The sequence below is a fragment of the Trichosporon asahii genome (genome assembly GCF_000293215.1).
Source record: "Trichosporon asahii var. asahii CBS 2479 unplaced genomic scaffold scaffold00050, whole genome shotgun sequence".
Classification (NCBI taxonomy): Eukaryota; Fungi; Basidiomycota; class Tremellomycetes; order Trichosporonales; family Trichosporonaceae; genus Trichosporon; species Trichosporon asahii.
In genome coordinates this window covers 2,088,661-2,112,895 of record NW_014040874.1, presented here as the reverse complement: position 1 = coordinate 2,112,895, position 24,235 = coordinate 2,088,661, and the positions used below count along the sequence as shown (strand labels likewise).

At 59.9% G+C, this 24,235-nt stretch overlaps 9 protein-coding genes across 9 annotated transcripts; 4 read left to right on the top strand and 5 right to left on the bottom strand.

Annotated features, from left to right (window-relative positions):
* Positions 1 to 10: 10 nt before the first annotated feature.
* On the bottom strand, positions 11 to 1,114 carry A1Q1_01981 (uncharacterized protein; the record flags this gene model as incomplete). The annotated part of the gene is made up of 7 exons (XM_014324989.1): positions 11 to 268; positions 354 to 488; positions 549 to 623; positions 711 to 763; positions 841 to 874; positions 942 to 1,001; positions 1,055 to 1,114. The coding sequence occupies 7 exons, from the start codon at positions 1,112 to 1,114 to the stop codon at positions 11 to 13; spliced, it is 675 nt and encodes a 224-aa protein (XP_014180464.1).
* A 2,363-nt stretch (positions 1,115 to 3,477) lies between these two features.
* On the top strand, positions 3,478 to 10,159 carry A1Q1_01980 (uncharacterized protein; the record flags this gene model as incomplete). The annotated part of the gene is made up of 12 exons (XM_014324988.1): positions 3,478 to 3,872; positions 3,926 to 4,510; positions 4,583 to 4,711; positions 5,031 to 5,322; positions 5,366 to 5,511; positions 5,709 to 6,680; positions 6,790 to 7,638; positions 7,996 to 8,224; positions 8,277 to 8,447; positions 8,533 to 8,747; positions 8,796 to 9,051; positions 9,089 to 10,159. 12 exons carry the CDS (start codon positions 3,478 to 3,480, stop codon positions 10,157 to 10,159), a joined length of 5,310 nt encoding a protein of 1,769 aa, XP_014180463.1.
* Positions 10,160 to 10,426: 267 nt separating this feature from the next.
* Positions 10,427 to 12,705, bottom strand: A1Q1_01979 (6-phosphogluconolactonase; the record flags this gene model as incomplete). Its single annotated transcript, XM_014324987.1, has 5 exons — positions 10,427 to 10,721; positions 10,765 to 11,127; positions 11,641 to 11,782; positions 11,907 to 12,327; positions 12,568 to 12,705. 5 exons carry the CDS (start codon positions 12,703 to 12,705, stop codon positions 10,427 to 10,429), a joined length of 1,359 nt encoding a protein of 452 aa, XP_014180462.1.
* Positions 12,706 to 13,361: 656 nt separating this feature from the next.
* A1Q1_01978 (uncharacterized protein) lies at positions 13,362 to 14,093 on the top strand (the record flags this gene model as incomplete). Its single annotated transcript, XM_014324986.1, has 5 exons — positions 13,362 to 13,384; positions 13,430 to 13,452; positions 13,499 to 13,617; positions 13,672 to 13,758; positions 14,040 to 14,093. 5 exons carry the CDS (start codon positions 13,362 to 13,364, stop codon positions 14,091 to 14,093), a joined length of 306 nt encoding a protein of 101 aa, XP_014180461.1.
* Positions 14,094 to 14,353: 260 nt separating this feature from the next.
* Positions 14,354 to 15,564, bottom strand: A1Q1_01977 (uncharacterized protein; the record flags this gene model as incomplete). Its single annotated transcript, XM_014324985.1, has 6 exons — positions 14,354 to 14,556; positions 14,645 to 14,745; positions 14,794 to 14,942; positions 15,009 to 15,083; positions 15,143 to 15,202; positions 15,328 to 15,564. 6 exons carry the CDS (start codon positions 15,562 to 15,564, stop codon positions 14,354 to 14,356), a joined length of 825 nt encoding a protein of 274 aa, XP_014180460.1.
* A 267-nt stretch (positions 15,565 to 15,831) lies between these two features.
* Positions 15,832 to 16,308, bottom strand: A1Q1_01976 (uncharacterized protein; the record flags this gene model as incomplete). Its single annotated transcript, XM_014324984.1, has 1 exon — positions 15,832 to 16,308. The coding sequence occupies one exon, from the start codon at positions 16,306 to 16,308 to the stop codon at positions 15,832 to 15,834; it is 477 nt and encodes a 158-aa protein (XP_014180459.1).
* A 489-nt stretch (positions 16,309 to 16,797) lies between these two features.
* A1Q1_01975 (uncharacterized protein) lies at positions 16,798 to 18,743 on the bottom strand (the record flags this gene model as incomplete). Its single annotated transcript, XM_014324983.1, has 3 exons — positions 16,798 to 17,053; positions 17,101 to 17,981; positions 18,024 to 18,743. 3 exons carry the CDS (start codon positions 18,741 to 18,743, stop codon positions 16,798 to 16,800), a joined length of 1,857 nt encoding a protein of 618 aa, XP_014180458.1.
* A 904-nt stretch (positions 18,744 to 19,647) lies between these two features.
* A1Q1_01974 (uncharacterized protein) lies at positions 19,648 to 20,752 on the top strand (the record flags this gene model as incomplete). The annotated part of the gene is made up of 4 exons (XM_014324982.1): positions 19,648 to 19,822; positions 19,888 to 20,118; positions 20,167 to 20,295; positions 20,346 to 20,752. 4 exons carry the CDS (start codon positions 19,648 to 19,650, stop codon positions 20,750 to 20,752), a joined length of 942 nt encoding a protein of 313 aa, XP_014180457.1.
* Positions 20,753 to 21,406: 654 nt separating this feature from the next.
* A1Q1_01973 (vacuole fusion, non-autophagic-related protein) lies at positions 21,407 to 24,177 on the top strand (the record flags this gene model as incomplete). Its single annotated transcript, XM_014324981.1, has 3 exons — positions 21,407 to 21,430; positions 21,631 to 24,037; positions 24,161 to 24,177. The coding sequence occupies 3 exons, from the start codon at positions 21,407 to 21,409 to the stop codon at positions 24,175 to 24,177; spliced, it is 2,448 nt and encodes an 815-aa protein (XP_014180456.1).
* Positions 24,178 to 24,235: the final 58 nt, after the last annotated feature.

Sequence of the window (24,235 nt, the reverse complement as noted above, 5' to 3'; positions counted from 1 at the left end):
ACAGACAGATCTAAGCAAGCTCGAGGAACATGAGCTTGTTCTTCTCCGGCGTCAGGTCCTTGGTGGGCTCCGCGAAACGCATCGCGAGCTCGAATACGGCCGAGTCTGAACGGGCAAAGGTGTCGCACTTCTGGCGGAAGAAGACATCGTAGTCAACCCAGTAGCGCGAGAGCGAGAAGCACTCCCTGAGACGACGGTACTTGTACGCCTCGGCGAAGAGCCAGGGAGCGTTCATGAAGTCCTTGCCGCGGAAGTACTTGGCGATCTCCTGCGCACGGGCGTCAGCACTCATTCTTTCCTTATCTGGCTGGCGCCGCCGACAGTGATAGGGGCGCATAGAGCTAATTGCTCACCTTGTTCCAGAGGGTAACGTCTCCGGCGCCGTCGTCAATGATGGGACGGAGCTGTCGGTTCTCCTCAAGGTCCTCCTTGAGGTGCTCCATCTTGTGGACACAGTCGAGGAGATCGACAATCTTCTCCTTCTCATACTGCGATCATCAGCTAACGCACGATCCACCGGCTACGTCAGCCAGCGTTCCGAGTCTCACGATCTGGTTCAGCGTCTCGTAGACGTCGTTGATGGCCTTGGCGAGAATGGTGGGGAGACGGACACCCATGGTAGCCTGATCGTCAGCTCATTCCTCACAGCTACAGCTGCCAAGCGATCTGTGCCGTCGGCACCGCAGGGCCGCAGCTCCGGTGTTACTCACGTGGGCGAACGAGTACTCGTGGTAGCCACGGTAAGCGGGCCAAGGGGGCTGGTCTGCCTGTTAGTCATGCTCAATGTATCCTCGGCGTCTCCAGACATTCCGTCGTGCCCGTTGTGTGATGGTTACTCACTAGGGTTGACCTTAGTGGGGGTCCTAGGGAATTGCTGATCCTGTCAGCTTGGACTCGGAATGTGCATGATCGCCATCACTGGTGACGGCGTGAGTACTCACAGCGCGCTCCGCCCTCATCTCGTTAGGCTTCTGCCTGGGAGGCAGGTTGCCGAGATTGAGCTGTGGAGGTGGTCAGCATATCCGTGGAGCTCGGCAAAGTGAGGAAGACATACGACGGTCTTCGCGGGCGCCTTGGCGCTGGGGTGGTTCTTGTTGGAGGCAGCAGTGGCCATGGTGGTGATCGCTGCTTGAGGTGTGGGACAGCTGGGGGTGGAGTGAGAAGAGAATGAGAGGAAGGAGAAGTGGAAGTGGAGATAAGTGGTGGGAGAAAAGAAGAGAGGTGTGCTGGGGGAGGGGGTTGTGACCTCGAAGGGGCAGCTTGTCCGCTTGGCACGAGGACAGACGCAGCGACGCAGCGTCGGCTAGGTACTAGGTATCTGAGTTGGCTCGCCATCCCGAGTCCGAGGTGCAGCCTGGTCATGCTCGTCCAGACCCCCCTCCCCAGGCACACGGGGTGGGAGAGCACGAGAGCACAAGGGGGGGGGGGCATGAGACCACTACGTCAGTGCGGTAACTCACAGCGGTATCCCTGAGATTAGGGCGCCATTGCAGGCGGGGCGTTGTCCAGCTGAGCTTGTGATTCGCCAGCCGGCGGCAGCAAAGTGCCGCTGATTAGACAAATGCAACCGTCTGGGGTCCCCCCTCCCCCTTGTGGGAAACCCGCAGGTGAACACAAGACGGACCCTGGCACCGCTCACCCCCCGACGACCCCTCCGTCTCCGTCGCTCCCCCACTACTGCACTACTGCAACACCGCCGAGTGTGCATGCTTGTATCGGACCATGCCAGGCATTCCTCCCCACCCGATCTCTTCGGCACCGCGGTGCGTGTAGCGGCCCGTGCCTGCCCGCCAAGCGACCCACCGGCGCGTTCTTTCTTTCACAATTTGAGAGTCGCGCTAGTTATATCGAGCGATACCCCCACAACGGTACTGGGCATCCCCGGACGAGCCGACCAGCGGACAGTCGTGGGGTCGCTGGGCGGCGAGCACTTGTGCAGGTGGGCTGCAGAGGGTTACGGCTGGTTCAGGTCGTTCAGGCGTGCATGCCCGGCTGTCCGGCGTGCCCGCTACACGGGGGCCGGGTAGTTTCGCGCGAATTGGAGGCGCCACCGGACACTGATGATCAGTGCTGAGCGTGCATAACACTTGCAGCTCAGCGAATGAGAGGTCGCGCATGTCACGGTGCATCTGCCTGGGGTACAACTGGCGTTCAGATTGTAGGAACGTACGAGCCAGTCAGGCCAGATTGGCCTGCACCCTCACCTCGTCGCCGTGACGTACTTTGCGTTCCGTGACACCCTGTCAAGGTTGACGGCCCGACTCCAGGAATCACCCAGATAACGGCACACCTGGACGCGTATCTAGCTGACATCGAGCAAAGTCATGTAGTTCATGTTTCTCGCAGCAGAGCACAACTTATAAAGCTTCATCCGACTATACATAGAACAAACTGAGCACGACTAGACGGACGCTAGAAGATATCGAACCTCTACGCTGCGCCGGAGCAATGACGACTTGCAGGGTCGCGGTGATCAGCAGTTCTGGAGTGATCTCGATCCTCTCGAGTCCAGATCTAGCGGAGCGACGTTTCCTAGTTCTCGCACCGCGCACCTCGCACCCCTCTCCGAAGCTGGCGTAGGTTCACTGCCCGCTATCCGGCGCAGCGAGCGGGCAATCGGAACCAGCAGAACAACAAACTAGTGCTGCGAGAAGCAGAGTCACAACCTGTCTCGGAGATCCGGGCCAGTGCTCGCGAAGCGTGTCAGGCATGCCCTTCTGCTTCTCGAAACTCAGCACACACGCACACACGTGTGCGGGTTTACTTGTAAACTCGAGAGTCAAGATCCTAGCGCCGAAGTCTCTTCGCAGTATGCCTATGGTCGCCTGATGGACGACGACTGCGTCCTCCCCGTCGTCCTTTCCGCACTCCGTCAACTGCGTCAGCTGCGTATTCCAAGAATGCGCAGCGGGCAACCAAGGGCGCGCCCATGGCGGCGATTGCGCCCAGGATAAGCCGTCGCGAGCTGTCACGAAGCCAGATGTTATTGGCAGATAAGCCCGGCATGACGACATGGCGCATGGCTTGCGCCCGGGGTACTGACGGCTGCCACCGTGTGTTTCGTGGCGCAGCGGTGCGCATGCTCGCGCGTCGCGCGCGGCGCATGGGTCAAGGCGCGGCATGTCACTCGTTTCGGTGGCGCGCGTCCGTGCGCGTCGCTATCTCTTGCTGTGCAGAGATGGCCGCACGTCGGTTCCGTTGTATCCTTATAGAAGCTTGAAGCAAAGTCCACATGTTGCTGTGGCCAGAAGCTCGCGAGGAAGACATCCGGTTCGAAATTTGGCGATCCCTCTTCCCTCAGGCTACAATAGCGGAATGAAGCCAGATTCGTTCACGTAAAGTTCACGTGACCGCACGTGGAGTTCAACATGCGTTGCGCTGCTTTAGCCTCCGCTGCAGAAGTCGGGAGATGAGGTCAACCCGGAAGACCTCCACTACGGACCTCCACTTTAGACAACCACTCATTCCAGAACCAACATGGGCGATCGCTCACGCTCAAGATCCCCCCGAAAGAGGAGGGACTCTAGATCGGAACGCAATGATAGGGAGCACCGTGACCGCAGCGACCGGAACCGACGACACTCGAGTAGCCACCGCGATCGCGACGACAGGGACCGCGAGAGAAGGCATAGCTCGCAATCCACAAACGACAGGCGACATAGCCGCAGCGATCGAGGTGATCGCGATCGGAGTCCCCGGCAACGAGACCGAAGTCGAGACCGTGATCGAGACCGCGACCATCACCGGTCCCATCGCTCCCATCGCGACGACCGCGATCGAGAGCGTTCTCATCGATCCCGGCGCGAGCGGTCGCCCTCCCTCCTCGACCTCCGAGCTCTTGGCGTCTCATCTCTCTCAGAAGACGACTACTAGTACGTTGTCTCTGATATTATGTTATGTTGAGCTGACAGCGATAACTACACAGTACGACGTCGGGCCCCTTCCGAGCGTGGCTGACTAACGAGCGAGGGCTTGTGCTCTCCGAACTCAGCTCCGAGGAGGGAAGGAAGTACTTCCGCCGCTTCGTGAGACGGTGGAACGACGGCGCGCTGTCACGGAAGTACTACGAGTCGAACTCAGGCCCTTCATCGGAAGTCGGGGGTTCAAGACCACCTCCGCCGTCGCATGCAATGCCGCCCTTCCCGCCCTCCGGCGCGTCGATCTCCGCCCCGCGTCATGAGGAAGAATCAAGTGACGATGAGATTGGTCCACGGCCCCCGTCTCCCGTCGGACCTTCCTTCCCAGTACGCCCCACGCATTCCGATATCCAGTATGCTCGGGAAGCGGCCGCCGAGCAAGCAGCCCTGGAACGCAAGTTCGAGCGCAAAGTTGCCCGCAGAGAGGCATACGAGCGCGCTGAGGAGATTGCGCCCAAAATGGGCGGGAAGGAAGGTCGCATCGCGGAGAAGAAGGCTGCCAATGCTGCCAACAAGGAGATGCGCGAGAAGGACACTGATGCCGTCGTCGACGAGGCTATGCTGCTCGGCGACGGGGGCGGGTTTGCTGCCGCGTAAGTGTCGACCTCCTGCGCTTGCAGCGACCCCTGCAGCTATGTGGGTTGCGGAACGCTAGCTGACGCCAGTATCCGAGCGAGGGAAGCCGCCGCGGCGCGCCGCGCTGAGCGCAAAGCTGATGAATTTGCTGAACGCAAGGCCGCCATGGACGAGCGCATGACTGAGCGACGTCAGAAAGAGGCAGCGACGATGGACATGTGAGCTTAAAGTTCGCTGTTGAAGCTGACGGCAGGTTCAAGGCGCTCGCGAAGGAGCGATTCGGATAGAACTGCTGCTCAAGTTATGTAGCGCACTGCACCAGTCTGTCAGCACACACCCAGCTTGCAAAGTTAGATGGTTCTTGTAGAGTGCATGTACAATAGCTGCACGTCTTGAAAGCCGCCCTAGCCGTGGAACCGATGCATGCAGAGAAGCACATTGCCTTCCCCCTGATAGCCCTGGTACCTCTACCACAATGGTAGAACAACAATAACGGAAGCAAAAGTGTCCATTGCGGATTTCGCTCAACATCACCAGATCGCCAGACGTCACCACCGCTATTATCCTCGACACCATGGCGGCAACCCTACCCTTCAGCCTGGGCGCGCTGCGCTCGCACGTCATCTTCGTGCCGCCGGCGTCGAGCTCGACCGACGACGGGTGGGAGGTCGTCGACTCTCCGCAGGACGATGGACTTCCGGCGCCGAAGAACTCGCGCATCGCGCTCCGCGACAAGGACATCATTGTTGCGTTCGGCAAGGAGATCCGCATGACGAGTTTGACGGGACCGGGATGGGAGATCAATGGCGGTACAGTTGGAGGATACAAGGTGAGCTGGAGGCGTATGGAAAGCTGACGAGCAGACTCTCAAGTCGCCCCACCTCACGTTCAACATCCACTCGCTCGTGCTGAACCCGACGGGACGACTGCTCGCTGTCGTCGGACATCACCAGCTTGTCATTCTCGTGCTCCCGCGATCCGGCTTTGCATCCTCTGTCGGAGGCGACATTGCATGCCAGTGAGCTTCCAGAGTTTCTCCAATAGCTAACGGTCAGCTCCTTCCCTATCGACGAGTACCAGCACTCGCCTTCCTCCGACAACGCCATCACGAAGGTGCGCTGGCACGAGTGGGGCGAGAGCGGCAACTCGCTCTGGGTTTTGACTGCCGACGGGCAGCTCTTGTAGGTGCATGTGCACTTGCCGACCTAACCGCAGTGAATACGACGTTCTCCGACCGCAAGACCCCGTACAGTCGTTCAACTTTCTCGCGGACCGATCGAAGGGAAGCAAGTTCTCAGCAATCGACCCGCTGTCGCAGTACGCGACGTCGTTCTCCTTCTCGCACGGTACCGTCGACTTCGGCCCCCTCATGGTTTACGCGCTCATGGCAAACGGCGATGTCTACGTCATGGGCCCCGTGCTCCCGCTGCACGCCGAGGTGCCGGCCGCATACCTACAGAGCCTGCAGGCGTGGGCTACGGAACGACAAAAGCGATTGAAGGGTGACGGGAAGCATGGCGCGGAGCACGCGAGCCTCCTCGGCCGCGCTGGACTGCAGTCGCAGTGGGTGGATGCTCTGATGCGGCAAGCAGAGAAGAAGGACGAGGAGCCGTCACCCGAGCAGCCGCGGAAGCACCGCCGCGGATTTGGCCTCCGCGATCCCTCCCCGGAACGCACGCCTGAGCGCACTCCCCCGCGGCCAGGTTTCGTCCATGTCCACCCGCCGCATCTGACGCCGAGCGGCTCGCCCGCGCCCGGCGTACACCGGCCGCTGCTCCGCCAGGGACCTGTGCTGTTTGACCCCGCGCCGCAGGAGGTTGGAAACGGAGACGAGATCGACGAGCAGATTGCGAGTGACATTGTCGTCTTCCCCGCCGTGCCAGCTGAGGTGGACTCATCACCGTCAGAAGACGCCCAGCCGATCAACGTCGTTGGCATCGCATGGTCTGGCGGCCGCATTGACATCGGTGTTGAGGAGGTGGCGCCTGAGCCGCGGTGGCTTTCCTCCCGCGACCCCGTTGACGCCGAGATCGTCGTACCCATCGTCGAGAGCGTCCTTGCCTCCTACCCGCCGGTAGAGCCTGAGGCGCTCGCTATCAACGCACCCCGCTTTGTCGCGGACCCGATCCACCGTGATGTGTTCTACGTCCAATCCGCCTTCTCCGTTGACACCGTATCCGTCGCACCGTGGATTGGCAAGCTGAACGGCGGCTCAGGCGATCTGCCGCCAAGCGATGTCGCTGCACTCGTTATCGCTTCGTGAGTTATGATTTCCTCTTCGCTAAGCTAACACCAGACCGACGAAACCAATCATCGGCACCGCGACATTCTGCAACATTACCCTGGGCTACGGTCTTATTGCTCTCGCTGCTGGCGGCCAACTCGTCGCCGTCGAGATGGACATGCGTGTCGCTGACCGCGACCCGCAACCTGTTCCGGAGCCTGAGAAGCCGAAGCCGGCCGAGGAGTCGCACCAGCTGCTGACCAAGGCGTTTAACCCAGCTCTGGACTCCAAGACGGCCAACCCGCTCGCTGCTGTTCGCAAGCTTCCCGACAGCAGGAAGGAGCTGAAGGAGATCGGGCCGCAGCACCTGCGAGCTCTCGCCGACGCTGCGGCGCAGGTGAACAAGCAGGCCGAGGCGATCCGCAACGCCAGCGCCAAGGTCGAGGCGCGCGTCGAGCTGCAGGCGCAGGAGTACCAGCGCCAGCTGACTCTACTTCGCGAGTCGCAGACAGCACTGCAGTCGATCCAGGCCGAGACCGACGAGCAGGCGGAGCGCACCGAGCGCCTCGTCGACGAGCAGGCCGCCCTCAGTGCGCGTCTCGACGCCGTCCTGAACGCAATGCTAGCCGAGTACAGGCCGCAGATTGGCGAGGTCGAGCGCAAGTGGTTCGACGAGCTGGAGCGCATCAAGGCTCGTATCAGCGGACGGAAGGGTATCGCCCACCGCGCCAAGATCCTCAATGAGCAGCTCGATGTCGTCCGTCCTCTGGCGCAGAGGAGGAAGGAGCAGCATGAAGCGGCGTACGGACATCGCCAGCTCAAGCCGCTCGAACACGCGCTCAGCGAGCGCAGCGACGAGCTTGCGCGCATCATGCGGAGGATGGAGACGCTCAGCCTGCGCGTGGAGGGTGCGGACGAGGAGTGAGCGAGCGCAGCATGGGGCATAGGAGGAGCGCAGCAGACTTGTACCACCTAATATACAACAATGCATCTATCGTCTAACCCAATCGTACACTACTGCTTCTCTGCCGTTTCGGTCTCAGCAAGTTCGGGAATGTCGTCCTCGCCCTCGAAGGCGTCCGGCGGCAGTCGGCCCTGGTGTTCCGTCAATGCGCCCTTGAGAACGTAAACGAAGGGCGCATCGCCCGCCGGCGGCGGGGTAGTCTGGTACGCCACTGCCTGTCAGCTAATCTACATCAAGGTGGCAGCTCACACTGCGTCCCGCATCGTTGGCAGTGGAAAGGCTGTCTGGGCTCCAGTTTGCCGTCCGTTCTGAAGTAAGCTTGGTCTCCTACACCCGTTAGCTGACCCCGATCCGTCGATCCGGGGTTACGTACCGCTTGACCACGACCCTTTCTCCGTCCTTGACGTTCATCTTGAACTTGCGCGCTCCCTGTCCGAGCCTGCCTTGCCGGGACCGGATGATCCAGCTCCCGTCGTGTTTCCGCCGGGGAAGACGCTCCAGCTTGCCCTGCAGCACGAGCGCAAAGTCGCCGCAGAGACAGTAGTACGTCCGCAGGACTGCGCGCGAGGACGCTGTCGGTGCCGCATGGTCCGAGCTGGAAAACACGGCGCGCGTGTATACTTTCGGCATGCCTAAAGGTGTTGTTGTTGTCTTCCTTTGCTCTGCAACTCTAGGACGTCATGTCGCGCTCCATCTTGGTGGCAGAATGCCCCCGCCTGCCGACGGACTCGTTGCGTACTCCGCCGACCTCCACTCTCCCGAGTCAGTGAGGCAAAAGTCCGAGTCTCGACGATCGTCGATCCGGCAACGATAACAACAACGAGATGCGGTCGACATTACGGATACGGCAGACGCTGCCGAGCATTCCGGCCACGATCCGGACGCAGCTCGCCTCCGGTCCCAGCGTGAGCGAGGGCGCGACGGCGTCCTGCCGCCCGGCCCAGACGGAGGTGAACGGCTGGATCCGCTCCGTGCGCGCGCACAAGAATGTCGCCTTTGCCGAGATCGACGACGGGACAGGCGGCAGCGTCCAGGCCGTGCTGAAGGGGAAGGGAAAGGCTGATGGGTACGTTTCCGTGTGAGCAAGTGGGAGACGGTAGCTGACGACACGAAGACTCACGCTCGGTTCCAGCGTCAGCATGCGCGGCGCGCTCCTCCCCTCCCGCGGCTCGGGGCAGGCATTGGAACTGCTCGTCGACGAGGCGAAGATCCTCGGTCTGGCGGATCCGGAGACGTACCCGATCCAGAAGAAGGCGTTGCCGGCGTCGTTGCTGAGGGAGAACGCGCATTTGCGGTATAGAACAGGACAGGGTGCTGCCGTTGCGCGAGTCCGGGACGCGCTGGAGAGGGACTGGCACGACTGGTTCGAGGTACGAATCAGCTAGCTAGATTGAGTACAGCTAACAGCAGGACCACGAGTTTGTGCGCGTGCATACCCCCATCTTGACGAGCTCTGACTGCGAAGGTGCCGGCGAGACCTTCACTCTGGCCGAGAAGGACGCGAAGGAGCCCTTCTTCTCTAAGCCAGTCAATCTGACAGTTTCGGGCCAACTGCACCTCGAGGCGCCCACCCTCAGCCTCACCAGGTGTTACACACTGGGTCCCTGCTTCAGGGCAGAGGCGAGCCAGACCAACCGCCACCTGTCCGAGTTTTACATGCTCGAGGGCGAGGTCGCCTTCATCAGCACGCTGCCGCAGCTGCTCGACGTCGTCGAGGCCGGGTTCAGGGATACGCTGAAGCGCATGCTTGAGGGCGAGGGCGGGCGGGCGAAGCGGGAGAGGGCGGACCTGGAGAGGATCCAGCGGTATCGCGCCGCCGAGGTCGTGGAGGAGGAGAGCGAGGTGGCCGAGGCTGCGGCGGGTGCTCCCTCGTCCTCTCCCTCTTCCTCGTCAGAGGGCGACATCCTGGCACACCTGAAGGCTGCTGCTGACAAGCCCTTTGCGCGCGTCAGTTACGCCGACGCCATCACGATTCTGCAGGAACAGCACCAGAAAGTGCCCTTCCAGCACGAGCCGGAGTGGGATGAGGGCCTGACGAGCGAGCAGGAGAAGTGGCTCGCTGGCTCCCATTTCGGCGGGCCAGTGTTTGTCACGGACTACCCGGCCGCTCAGAAGCCGTTCTACATGCTCCCCTCCGAGGTGGCGCAGCAGGCCGACCTCGAGCGGAACGGCACGCCCCTCCCGCCCACTCCGCCTGCGCCGACTGTTGCCGCCTTCGACCTCCTCTTCCCTGGGATTGGGGAGATGGCGGGAGGATCCCTACGCGAACACCGCCTCGATGCCCTCGAGGCCGCTATCGCCAAGGCTGGACTCAGGCCAGAGGACTACAGGTGGTACCTCGACCTGCGGGCTTATGGGTCCGCACCCCACGGCGGCTGGGGTATGGGCTGGGACCGGTGGGTCAGCTTCGTCACCGGTGTCGCGAACATCAGGGACGTTGTGCCGTTCCCCCGCTGGGTTGGCAACTGCCGCTTCTAAACTACCTGACAGCTCGTGACATTTCCCTACTCTCCATATGCATTTCATCTCATATCATCGACTCTATGTCGTCCTGTCCTGATGCCCGGGGTTGCGGGTATTGAGGAGATGTATGTTGAAAAAAAGAGAAGAACCAAAAGGAAAACATAGTCGTAAGTCGAAGCGAGCGAGCCTGTACGAAGCGCGCGCTTTGGAGGCAGAGCGTGCGCGAACAACCGTATATTTGTGTTATACTCGGACTGGCTTGAAAGAATCCCTCTACACACACTAGTTCTCCTCGGCGGCCTGCTTCGCCCGCTGCTCCGCCCGCCTCTTCGCGGCGGCGACAGCCTCCTCGGCCTCCTTCTGGTTGTCGATCCACTTGAAGGTCGTGGGAGGGTACTTGGTGTCCTTGGCGGCGTCGGCGTCGGCGAACCAGAACACGAGCCCAGGGGCTGCCGGGCGGATACGGGAGCACGGGAGTCCGGTCTCCGGCTTGTCGAGAACAGTGTGCAGCAGCTCCGCCTTCTCGGGTCCAGACACGACAAACACGGCACGGTAGCAGTGCGTGAGAACAGGGATACTGCACGTCAGCTTGAGTCGCCGGACCTTATAGCTGCACTCACGTCATGGTGATCCTACGCTTGGGTCCGTTCGGGGCGTCGTCCAAGCTAGTCACCCACGCGTCACGCTCGGAGAGAACCTCGTGTCCGGCGAACAGCGAGCACGTCTCGCCCTCTACTCCCATTCCGAGCAGCATCAGGTCAAAGGTAGGGTAGCGGGCGGCATTTGACGCAGCAAAGTGGTGCACGAGCTGCTTCTCGTAGTCGTCGGCAAGCTCCTCAAGGTCATCGAGGTGCTCCGGGTTGATCGTGTGAATCTGGTTCTTGGGGATGGGGACGTGCTGGAGGAACGAGACCCAGTTGGAGTGGTAATTTGAGTCTTCCGAGTCGAGCGGCACGGCACGCTCATCGCAGAAGAAGATCTCCCTGGAATGTCAGCTGAGGCCCAGGTGACGGGACATTTATCGCGGCGGCTGAGGCGCAGTGTCTGATGACCCGATGCGGACATCGGCAGTCTTCCTTATCTCCCCCTGCACTCAACGTCACATGAGCATGCCACCGCCTATCCGCTGTGGCAAGATCGGCTAGTTGCGACTGTGACCCCTAAGTCGATGCGCACAGCGTAGCACACGCTCCACTCCTCGCGACAGCTTGCGGCTGGCTCGTGCAGAGTGCCTGGTGCAACCGTCACCCACTGCGAGGCTGAGCACAGGACCTCAGCGACGGGCGCGAGATCCGTTGCGAGGACGGGCCTTTCGCTGACCCAGATGTGCAGGCAAGCCGTCGCGAGGGGGTCCGAATGCAAAGACAGGCGCCGCTGCTCGTTCCGGCCGAACGGAAGGGTGAGGCTGAGGGTTGCGGGAGGCTTTTTTGAAAGACGAGGCAAGCTCCGCATGGTCCGTAATGGCCCGCCAGAGTTGGAAAATGAAATGCACTTACCACTTGTCCCACTGCACGTTCTCCTGGTCCGCAAGTCCTCGGAGGTTGGCAGCGAGCGAACCACCCGAGAGCGCAAGAGTGAACTTGCCTCGCTTGTCGACGGCGTCGCGCTGCGCCTTGATGACGAAGTTGGCAAGCGAATCTGTTGTCAGCTGGAAGGCACTGATAAGGGGCCTGGCGTGGCTGCGGCGTCTTCACACGGCGTGTCTTGCGTGCCAAGCGTTGCATATCGAGACGGGGCATCCACGAAGCAAAAGCATACTCACCGACAAGGGTCTGGTTGTCCTTGAAGGAGTAGAAGACAGGAGGGGCGGGTGGGAAGGGGGAAAGGCTCGAGATTAATTTACCGTTAGCCGGTAAGGTGGTGGTGGATGGAGTGGTTTGCAAGCACGCTGGAAGCGGGTGCTGTGCAGTCGGAGGGTCGTCGGCTGGGCGTGCAAGTGTACGAGATCGGCCGGCGGTAGATGATGATGTGGGTTGATACTGTGGGAGCGGCGGCGGATTGTGGATAGTGCGATCGCGGGATAGTGACGTTTGGAGGTGGTTGATGTGGAGTGAGTGCAGAGTGTCCAGCGTAGGAGATGCATGCGAATCGGCGTGTGGCGACTGCGGCGAGCCGGTCTCGCTCGCCTGGCTGGGCTGGCTGGGCGTACGGGCGTTATGGGCACGCTGGTACGCAAGCCTACACTGCAACGAGTCGACACGCCGCGTCTGACATGTAATACGTCACTAAACGACGACACTGCGGCCAATTGATTGGCTGCTCCCCATTTGGATTCCTTAATGCCTCGCTTCCAGCGTTCTGGCCAGTGACGCTTCCGCACCCAGCAGTCAGCCCATAATGTCAGCGGCGAGCTGCTCCCAGGCCGATTACAGGGTGCGGAACAACGTATATCGCCCTCGGCGTCTCGGCCATGGCTTGAGCACGCTGACATATCTCCTCGGTGTGTTGACTGATGGTCCCCAACGTCCATCGTCCCCATGTTCCCCAACAGCGTCCATGAGAGTTTCACGACGAACTTGTGTCGCCGCTGCGTTACCCCTTCCGGTAATTCTGCGCGTCATTGCGGCAACACGAGGTGGGCTTGGCTTCAGATGTGACCTTGATGTGACCCAAAGCTCGATGAGCGGGTCACGTGCCAGTTGGAATCTCAGGAACCAGACAGGCGGGGGTTGCCCGGGGGCGCTTGCCTTCACCGAAGAAAGCCCTGGGCTTGGAGTCTAGTCGTTAGTAGAACGTGTAGACCAACCCCGCCCAGAAAAAGGGGTGTCTGGTTCGAATCGCACCAGCGCCTCTTTTGGCATTTGTCACCAGCATGTAATTCTGACTTGCTACCCCTTCATGGCCCATGCTCCAGGACCTCCAGAACATGCCTAAAGTCTCAGTGGAGCTTGCATGTTCTGGGATCTGGCGAACAGCGTGTTCCAGGTTCCCAGGAAGTTGTAATGCAGATCCTTTAAGCGTATTCTCGGGCACTCTCCTCTCAGGCCTCGAGGCATCCGAGATCGTAGTCGTGCCACTTTGTAATGAATCGTAATCTATCTTTAATGAAGTGGGTGTACGCAATGTCAGCGAATAACAGCATTAGGATTTGAGCTTTTGAGCCCCTCCTTCAAACCCCCATGTTTATCCGACCTTGCTCCGTCATGTCGTCGCTGGACGAGCGCTTTCGCCAAAAAGTCCATCTCGATCACTCGGACTCAACACCCATCTCGACACCATGACCAACATTGCCTGGGGCCGGTGAGTACTCCATAGCTGATTTTCGGACGTTCCAGCTAATGACAGATTCCTGACGACGTCTGCTGTCCGTGAGTATTCCATCTCCGCTCCTTTGCGGGGTCCTTTGGTCTCGAGTATTCCTGCCTTCCTCGGCACCCCGAGCTACCCCGTTGTTGGTGGAGCTAACCGCAGTGATCGGAGGCGGCTACGCGCTCCTCGTGACGACGACGCCGACCGAGGAGGAGCTCTACAATGTGAGTTCAGCGACAGCTAGAGAGCGCCTTCTGTGAACCGATGGCTGACGGCAGCGACTCTCCCCCGACCTCCGCCGCAAGGTCGACGAGATCCGCCGACAGCGGGAAGGCGGCGACAACGCCGTCAAGGAGCAGCTTGCTGTGAGTATTCTGCTGCGGTCGTGTTGCACATGCTGACCACGGACTCCACTCGCTCTGGAACACGCCTTGAATCTCGTTGCCTTGCTTGGACCATCGCTGAACTCTCCCTTCCGCTGTTCGGCTCCGTTCATACCCACATACGCACCTTCTCACGGTTCACGCTGGTGCACTGACGATCGCCGTGCTGCCGCCTTATCGAACGGATACTCACCCACGCTCTGTCGCTCGCTTACTTGCTCGCTTCGCTTTCCCTCGCTCGCGCTCGGTGACTCTGTTATCAGGCCGCGGGAGATACGGACAAGATTGTCTGGGCCTCCGAGCTCAACAAGAAGTAGACAGTTCGCTCTCTCAATTGTATCATACGTGTCCAAATGTACATTTCCATCTTGCATGCTAAGGGGGAGGCTCCAGAGGGAAGCTTAGGTGTAACGTTTGTTTTTACTACTGACACTGACTGTAAAATGTTTATGACTTTGTGTTGCTGGGTGTGGTGGTGAAGTTGATTGGGAAGGGGATGAGAGCATGGTGGTACAGAGGGGGTACAGGCGTGCGTCAGGTGGTTGACGCAGAGGCACACGGTTACAGTCGACATGGATCAGAAGAAGATGGGACGGGGACACGGTTCCTGTCCTTTTGAGCAGTTTGAGAGGCGTGCATCGACACGCCCCTTCTCCGCCTCGGTGAGCGGACCCGCGGCCTCGGGGTGGCACGGGAAGTACTCGCCGTTGACGCGCGTGTACGCCGTCTCGTAGAGGGTTTGCAGCTTGCGTGCAAGTGCCGGGTTGGCCGGTGCGCAGACTGGATGTCAGCTAATGGTCCACCAGTATTGCAGCTCAGCGCTCAGTGCTCCAGAGAGCCATAGCCATGGCCAAGCACCGTGACTCACCATCGGTCACTTGTTTCGCCCACTGGAAGTAGGCCTGTATACGGCGCACGCCCCAGCCAACAGGGGGACATCGGCGGATGCTCTCGAGGTTGTGCAGTTTGCTGTCATTAGCTTCAGCGTAGACAGCGCTCAGCTGGGAGGCAACTCACTCGGCGAGCTTGACCTGCTGCGCTTCGCGCGAGCGGAACGGCGCGGTGCGGAGCTGCTCGAGCTTGCGTTCGAGACCGTTCAGCTCCGTGTTGTCGGTACACTCGCCAACGATTCGGGCGACATCGGCCCCAAAAGTTTCCTCAATCTCCTCTGGATCTGTCAGTTATGGCACTGCAGCACGAAACTCACGCAGAGAAGTGTTCGTGTCCTCGACCGTGTCGTGCAGCACGGCTGCTTGTAGGACCTTGATATCGGTGACACCCGTCGAGGAGAGAATGTTGGCGACGGCCTGGCAGCGTTAGCTGGGGTCATAGCCGGACGGCGCTTCTAGCGTGCAGAGCGACTCACGATGGGGTGGTTGATGTATGGTGTCTGGTCCAGGTCCTTCCGTCGCTGGCACTGGTGCTTCTGGTGCGGTGTCAGCGCTGCATACATGCAGGTCAGATGGTCGCGTGATCGGCGTGCTGGGTGTACACGGATGTTGACGCCCGGAAGCGTGGCAACCAGATCTGACGTCTTGGTGGGAAACTCACAAAGGCGGCAAAGTCGATCGTCCGGAGCAGGAGCGAGAGGGGCGGCTCTTCGTGGTCCTCGTGCATGAAGCCGCCGTTGAGGGCCTTGTTCGGCGGCGGCGACGGAGTCAGCGGCTGCGGCGGGGGCGTGTGGGCGAGGTCGTCGTCCGAGTTGCAGTCGAGCACGACGCTGATCGACCCGGCGGGATCAACCGCTCCATTCGAGGCAGCGCTGGCATCGGGCGGGGGCGTGTTCATCGTTGAAGTCAGGTCCTTCGCGGCGCGGGCGGCGGCCAGGGGAAAGTGATGAGGGAGGAACTGGAGGTGCTTGACGTGTCGAGAGTGGGAAGCCGAGGTGGACAATGGTGCGACTGGAGGTATCACTAGAGGCGTTGATGGCGTCCGAATGGCTGGTCGGGGGAAGAGGAGGAGAATCGATCGAGTAGAATGCCGAGGTGCCCGTACTCGTGGGAGGCTGGTGTGCCTGTGGAGGTGGGGAACGTTGAGGGAAGCTATGCTGCTAGTCTATGGAGGAGGTATGATGGGGATGGGATGGGTATGGTGCAAGATAGCGAAGTCTGCGCTCGCCAAGTCGCGACCCGGCGGGACTGATTGATAATCTTGCTCCCCTTCATTGGGTCCGGCCCAGGTATGACTGCCTGACTGCGGGGGGTCTGGAAAGCACTGCTGCAACGCTGCATTCCTGCCGCCGACCTGAACGAGTGCTCCAAAGCGGCAAGCGGGCGCGGCCTCCCAGCTCCCAGGCCACAGCCGCTCGCCCGTATCGCCTGTATCGCCCGCAACGCCAGCCGCATCAGAGGCGCCCGTATGCGGCTCTGCCCTCTCCCAGGGCAAGGGGCTCGGTAAGTCCTGCGCCCACCGTACCGGCGGAGGCAAAATTTGGGCGGCTGCTGCGACCGCTGGATCGCCGGACTTGCCTGGACCCCTAATGAGATTAAGGTCATTCGCTAATCGAACATAATCGAGGCTGCCAGCACCCATTGCCGCCGGAGTAATTCCTCGCTTTTATGAAGGCAGCAGACCCTGCGGCACATGCCTCGGTTCGGGACGCAACTTTCTCTGCACTGCAGCCATACAGAAACCCTTGCTGCGCCTCGCTGCAACCCTCCGCGGCCGCCTTGCGGTCGCCTCGCGGAACAAAAGCAACTCAAGAGCGGTAGCTTTGTCAGAACCCGCTCGACTTTACGCGTTTCGTCGTTTTGCAGAGCACGGCGCGGCGCACGCCGTGTGTGGCCATTGCCGCTTTGCCCCGTGCCGTTGCCGCACCTTGATCCGTGGACGGCTTGAAATTTTGAGGCACAGGTACACCCGCCCCGGCGATGCGTACTGCACGGTCGCCAGTGGTGCCTGCAGCGCCAGAGACATGTACCAGATGCATGTGGGAACACGGTACTATTATAGAATGCTACAGGCGTGTGGTCTGTGTGTCCCCCGATCCAATGTGTAAAACTCTATATACAGCTGTGGCTTTCACTCCATCTCCCAGGGAGGCACGAGGTTCTCGAGTTCAGGCGGGATGATCTGCTTGAATTCGCGAAGCAGCGTGCGCTTCTCGTCCAGCAGGTCGACATACTCCCGCGGTTTGTCAGGATCAACCTCCCACGCGTTCTCAAAGTCGATGAGCCGCAGCTCTCCTAACCCCATCTTCATGATGTGCTTGACGCCGATGTCTCCGTGGACAACGTTGGCGGAGTACAGCCGCTCGTACAGGGACACAATGTCGACACTGACGTCAGCATGCTTGACGCATCTCCGAAATCTCGCTAAACGCACATATCAAAATCACCGACATACTCCGATCGGTCGGCGATGACTCGTCCGACGTCCTCCAGGATCATGACCATGATTTCATTGCACGGCTCGGTCTTTTCCCCGTTCGGCATCGCAAAGTCCTTCGACTCCACGCGACCCGGAGTTGTCAATGCACCAGTCCACAGGCCGTAAAATGTCGGGACTGCATCACCCTGCAGCGGCTTCAGAGCGCCGGTGTACAGCGCCGCTTCGGCCTTGACTGCCTCTCGTGTCGCAACCCTTGACCGCTTCCACTTGGCGTCACGGACCGGGAACTGCTCAAGCTGAACAACCTTGGCGACCAGGCCGCCAGAGGCTGAGACCATGTTTGTGTCCTTCACCCGATAGCACTCGTATGTTCGCCCGCTGCCGATGTGTTCACCCAGGTGGACAGTGTAGTTCCCGGCCTTGGGTACATGCTTAGAGAACTCGTCGCGTGCCCCGTGATCGTTCGCATAGACGAGAGAGAGCTGAGCGACAGAGCGGCTCTGATTCTCCCCCATGCCCTGTTGGTTAGGAAACACATTCATGGGCTGTCCACTCACTGATATTGTGATTGCAGCAGGGAGTGGACACGGCATTGGCGTGGCGTCTCCCGTGCGGTCGAGCTCTTCGCTGTCACGTCGAAGCAGAGAAGGCGTTCCCGGATGGTCCGTCCACGCGGTGAGCGGGTCGTCGACTTTGGACACGGCGAACGCAGTCAGGATCTGCAACATGTTCAAGCGGCCAGTCAGGTCGTCGTCAAAGTTGGAGATGGGCGAGACTTCGATGAGATTTGCGCCCATGCGCTTGAACAGACTCGTGAACTTCCACGACGTGATGACAACGCACTCGGCGCGGTATTGGTGCATCTCTTCCCAGACCTGACGTTAGTCTGCACCGTCGCAGCTGGTTGAGTGACTCACCTGCGCCATGAAGTTGACCCAGAATTGCGCGGTGCCATTGCGCAGATAGCTATTCCACGTGCGCAGCTTGCGGCTCGCCTGCGACATGTACACGATCATGCCCTCGTCCGACCGGAGCGTCGCCTTTTGCCGCCGAAGGTCACGGTCGTCGCTGAACATGGCCGTCACAGTGCTCTCGAGTAGTGCGATCGCCGGCGTCTCTCGCCGCCCGTCCACAGCGCATGTCGCATCCGGCGTGCCTGAGACAAAGGTCTGACCGGGATGGTTGTGGTCGAACGCGAGGTGTGCTTGCGGTTCCGTCTGGTTGCCGACAACGGTCCATTTGCCTAGCGAGACGGCTTCCTTGCCCAGTGTGCAGCGCACGAGATTGTTCACAATGTCGTAAGCCCGCTTCAGCTCGTCCATCAAGTTTGGTCCCTCCAATACGGCTGCGTTCCTAGAATCGGCCGCCGCGCGCGCGAACTGTAACGGGATCTCGCCAGACACAGGTGCATCGAGGTTGAGCCTACTCTCCAGCGCTGCCTGCAGCGGTTGGAGGATGTCAAAGTTGGTCTTGATTGTGATGTGTTGCCCTGGCGTAGCTTCGATGAGGTCGAGTGACTGGGAGGAAGGTTGTCGGATCCCCGTCGCGCGCGTCGTCTGCGAGCCGGGACGTGGCGGGGGGATCGGCGGGATGGGGTAGAAACCCTCAGCCAAGAACTCGCGGAGCGTAGGCCACATTCTGGAGAGGCAGTGTGGTCGGGCGCGTAAGCATGCGATTGTGGATGACGAGGAAGGTGGTGTGATGTTGATACGTAACAGTCAACTGCGCCGGGTTCATCGTCATGTCTAGCGTTCACCCAAAGGACGGTTGATCGCTGCCAGCCTGCAGCGTGCCAGGAGCCGGGCCGTTGCTCGGAAGTCTGCCAGGCGGCCAGGCCCGTCGGCTACTGATCCGCAAGATTTCCTAGTGCGCTGCGCGCTGCGGTTCGCTGGCTCTTTACACCGTATGGTCTGGGTCAATCAGTGGGTGGAGAGCTGTTATTTGTGAGGAATGCCATGCTCATTCAGGACGTGAGGATATACTGGACATGCGCGCCATTCGGACGAACTTTGTTTGGGGGTGGGAGGAGCTCCAATCGAGCCAAAGGAGCAGCAACATTCCATGCGGCGCGTCACATGCGCCGCCGGGTGTCTCGTGGTCTTCTGCGAAGGCCACCATGCGATCACATGAACAGACGGTGAACTGGCGCCTGCACCCAATACCAATCGTCCAAGGGAGCTGGAGTTGAATTCGTTTCTCACGTCCGAATCCCGAAACGAATGCACCACACATCTCGCTCGCAGCAGAGGTCCTCCCCTCGCGATCGTCAAGAGCAGGCGCGACATCAAAGTCATCAACAGCCTGACATCCCTATGACGACAGACGTGATGTGGGGTTGGACTTGGGACCTGGCCAGCATCTCAATCCAGGCACAGGACGAATTGATGCTCGCAAGACCCCTTTGGAATACACGTCATGCTGATAGCGGAATCAGATCAATCACCACCAGTCATCCATCGGCCACCTGCAACTCAACAATAATAATGTCGATCGGCCTCGCCAAGCTCGTCAACAACTTATTCCAGAGCACGACCCGGCACGATGGCGCGCAATTCTGAGAAGGCTCAGTCCATGCTGTATCGCTTCCGCGAGCAGCAGGCCATCGAAATGGGCATGGGCAACCGCGTCGCTGGCGGACGCCGGCCCCGTGTCCCCGCCTCAGTCTCGTCGCTTCGCGACTGCGAGAGATGGCGCGGAGACGTCATGAAGGAGATCAGTCGCAAAATCTCTAAGATTCAGGACTGTAAGCTCTTCCCCCTTGGTGGAAGCTAACGAAAACAGCGACGTTGACGGATTACGAGATTCGCGACCTGAACGACGAGATCAACCAGCTCATGAGGGAGAAGCGAGGTTGGGAGACACAAATCGTCAACCTTGGAGGTGCGAACTACAAGCGCGCACAGACGGCGATGACGGATGACGATGGGAAAGAGGTCCCCGGAACGAGAGGCTACAAGTACTTCGGACGTGCTCGAGAGCTGCCGGGCGTCAAGGAGCTGTTCCAAAAAGGAAGTGAGTAGCTTACTGTAGGTATCCCGTCCAGCTGACAACCAGCGCAAGCTGCTACTGAGGAGTCGGCTCGTAATGCGAGCTTCCAGATGTTCCGGAACCAAGGTCCGGATTATTACGGCGACAATGACGAGATGGATGGCAATCTGGCGGCCGAGGAGGATGAGGCGCAGCGGGAAGGTGAGTCACCATGCATCTGCGGGACGATTGGCATCTTGGCTGACATACAGATTGGGCTAAGGCTGCTCGTGCTGCTGCCGAGATACTCTCCGTGGGCGACGAGACGGCACCTCCCGCGTACCCCAGTGTGATCGTTTCGCGACCAACTGGAGAGCCCGGAGAAGCCTCCAAGCGGAAGTCACCTGAACCGGAGGAAGCTGAGCCGGCCGAGGAGGGATCGAGCAAGAAGAAGGGACGAGGAGCCAAGAAGGGAAAGAAGGCCAAGGGCGGAGACACTGAGAAGGCGCAAGATGCCGCCCCCGCCGCTCAGGCTGCCCAGGCCGCACTTGCCGCCGACTTCATGAGCGTGTTCGACCCGGCCACCCTTGCTGCGCCGGTGCTGCCGAACAAGGAAGAGCTGGGCAAGATCCTGCTTGAGAGGAGGAAGGACGCACTGCGTGCCGAGTACGGTGTGTAACTTGTTGTACTGCATAGACATTTTAGATAGGCTCATCAGCATGGCCCATGTACTTTTGAGGAGCAAGTACTAGTGGAAAGGCGCGCGGGAGCATTTCGTCATGGCTGGTGGCTATCAATGCAGGGTCATTTGGGGCTGAGGACGGAGGCGCCGGTCGTGCCTGAGCATGATGCACCATGCACGTTCGTGAAGAGTTGGAGTCTAGCGAGGTGAATGGATGATCGCTCCTCAATCGAGCTGTCATCCTCAACACTTTCTGCTACAATCGGTCCCATTTCCAGGCATTCCACGGCTTGTCATTCGCCTTGCTTGCAACAGACACCACCGACAGCGCACGAAAAGGGCACACGACACACGTTCTCGTCATTAGAAGGAGACAAATCCGGCCACACATTTCGGAGCAACTTATCTTCCTTTATCCTTAGTCTCTATAACCGACCATCGATCTCCTTACCCTTTCCAGCATTCGTTTACCACTTTTACAACACTCTCCACTCCATTCACTTCCCCACACACACAAAGTCCACAGTCCGTTGTGACTCTTCGACTGGCCCACTCGCTCTCATTCTTGTCGTCTCGTGGTGCGGCTGTCTCCTCGGCATCAACACTACTACCCCGTGATCGACCGACGTCACTGACGACACACCGTGCACCATGAAGTTCGGTCGCCGCATCAAGGTGAGCAAACAACCCCCCAGCACTGTGCCCCAGGCGACTTGTACAGCGCATTCATCGCTACGACATGCGATGCTATCAGTTGTATCTGCATCGCGCCCACTGCAGTTGCATGCTTGCTGCTGCGGCTCGAACCGTGCCAGTGACGTCTTTCCCATCCACTCCGCCGAAAACTTGGAGTCACCAGGAGCTAACCACCGCAGGGATCGCGCTATTCGGAGTGGGCGGACCAGTATGTCGACTACTCTGCTCTGAAGAAGCAGATCAAGAACAACCTTCCATGGACCGACACCGCCGAAGCCGAGTTCATCGTCTCGCTCCGCAAGGAGCTGGAGAAGTGTGAGACTTTCCAGCGTACCAAGGCGGAAGAGATCAACTCGCGCATTGACAGCCTTGAGAAGGAGGTCGTCTCGTTAGTCGCCAAGGCCGCCGCCGCGGACAGCAGCGACGACGACTCTTCGCATCACCACCAGGACCACCGCACGCCGCGTGACACCGAGGCCGCTGTGAACAGCTACCGCGACGACGATGGAGGCTCGGACGACGACGACGTTGGAGACGACGAGGAGGACGACCACATCAGCCTTGACGAGATCGAAGAGCGCTTCAAGGAGCTCGAGGAGGAGGTCGCGGTCCTTGTGGCTGACGTCCACGACCTGGCTCTGTTCACCAAGCTCAACTTCACCGGTTTCATCAAGATTGTGAAGAAGCACGACAAGCTGACCGGTTTTGCGCTTAAGCCCACCTTCAACAAGGACTTCCTTGAGCAGCATCCGTTCTACAAGATGAACTACGACCCGGTCATTGTCAAGCTCTCCAAGCTCTTCGATCTTGTCCGTACCCGTGGCCACCCTGTCGAGGGAGACTCTTCGGCCGGTGGAAACCAGAACGCCTTCGTGCGTAGCACCACGAAGTACTGGGTCCACGAGGAGAACATTGTCCCGCTAAAGCTCAACATCCTGAAGCACCTCCCCGTGCTCGTGTTCGACACGAAGAAGGAGTTCAACGTCAAGGACTCGGCCATCACGTCCATCTACTACGACAACGAGGAGCTCGAGCTCTACCTCGGCCGCCTCGAGAAGACTGAGGGTGCCGAGGCCATCCGTATGCGTTGGTACGGTGATGTCGATGGCAAGGTTGTCTTCGTCGAGCGCAAGACGCATCGCGAGGACTGGACCGGAGAGAAGTCTGTCAAGGAGCGTTTCACGATCAAGGAGGACAAGCTCAACGACTTCTGCGCTGGACGGTACACCATGGACGAGGAGTTTGACGCTCTCGTTAAGAAGGGCAAGAAGACGGAGAAGGAGGTCGAGGGCATGAAACAGCTCGCGGATGAGATCCAGTACGCTATCGTCACCCGCAACCTCCGCCCGGTCATGCGCTCGTTCTACAACCGTACCGCGTTCCAGCTTCCCGGTAACGCGACTGTGCGTATCTCGCTCGACACTGAGCTCACGCTCGTCCGTGAGGACAACTTTGACGGCAATGACCGTACCCACGGCAACTGGCGCCGCACAGACTTTGGCATTGACTACCCCTTCCCCACGGTCAAGAAGGAGGATAAGGAGATCTTCCCTTACGGTATCTTGGAGGTCAAGCTTGCGACCCGTGTCGGCGAGGAGCCTCCCCAGTGGATCCGCGACCTTGTCAACTCGCACCTCGTCGAAGCCGTTCCGAAGTTCTCCAAGTTCATCCACGGCTGTGCCACCCTTCTTCCCGAGCGCGTTGACCTCGTTCCCTTCTGGCTCCCCCAGATGGATCAGGACATCCGCAAGCCGGTTTCCAGCCGCTCGCGTGTGCTCATCGAGCGACCGACATCTGTCCCCACCAGTGGCGAGCACTCGAACGCTGGCGAGTCGCCTGTCATTGATGCTTCCACCGGCTACAACGAGCCCGTATCCGAGGGAGAGGAAGACGAGTATCTCGTTAACACTGCGGCCGAGCACGATGAGGACAGGCTGCTCCGCCTGCCACCCGAGGCTCAGGCCGACGCCAAGGCGGCACGTGAGCACCGTGAGCGTAAGCTGCGCGAGAACGGCAAGGCGGACGACTCTGGCTTCCAGCGACCGACCGGCAAGGGCCAGTACGACCGGGCGCTGCGTGTCGACCCGCTCGCGCCCTCAAACCGCTTCGACCTCAACGTTTCTGCGGTTGACGCCAAGCTGGCGCAGGCGGAGCGCGACACACGAGAGGATGCAGAGGAGGCGCAGCTTGAGGCGGACGAGGACGACGACCCAGCCGTCACGCTGACGCGCGAGTTCCGCGCTCCGCCGGGCAAGCGCATCGCTATCCCGGTGCGCATCGAGCCCAAGGTCATCTTTGCGGCTGAGCGAACCTTCCTCAAGTGGATGAACTTTGCGGTGCTCCTGTCCATGGTGTCGATTGCGCTCATGAACTTTATCAGCGCCGACGACAGCGTGGGCATCATTGCCAGCGCGTGCTTCACCTTCTCGGCGCTCCTTGCAACCGCCTACTCGGGCTATATGTACGTGCTCCGCATCCTGCGGATCCGCGACCGACGGGCGATCAACTACCACGACAAGTGGGGCCCGACCTTCCTCTGCTTCACTGTTATTGCGAGTGTCGTCATCAATCTGGTGCTGCGTGTGCGTGAGCTGTAAGCAAGCAAGCGAGCGAGCGAGCGAGCTGTCCGCGAGAGGTCCATTCTCAGCCACCATTCCTTTTTCTCCACGCAATCACGAACAGAAGTATGTCTATATAAAAGCCCCGTAGTTTTCGACCAAAAGTAGTGCATTTATGTATGTCCATTGAAGTAATGCGCGCGCCAACGGCGTGCGTGAGTGCGCT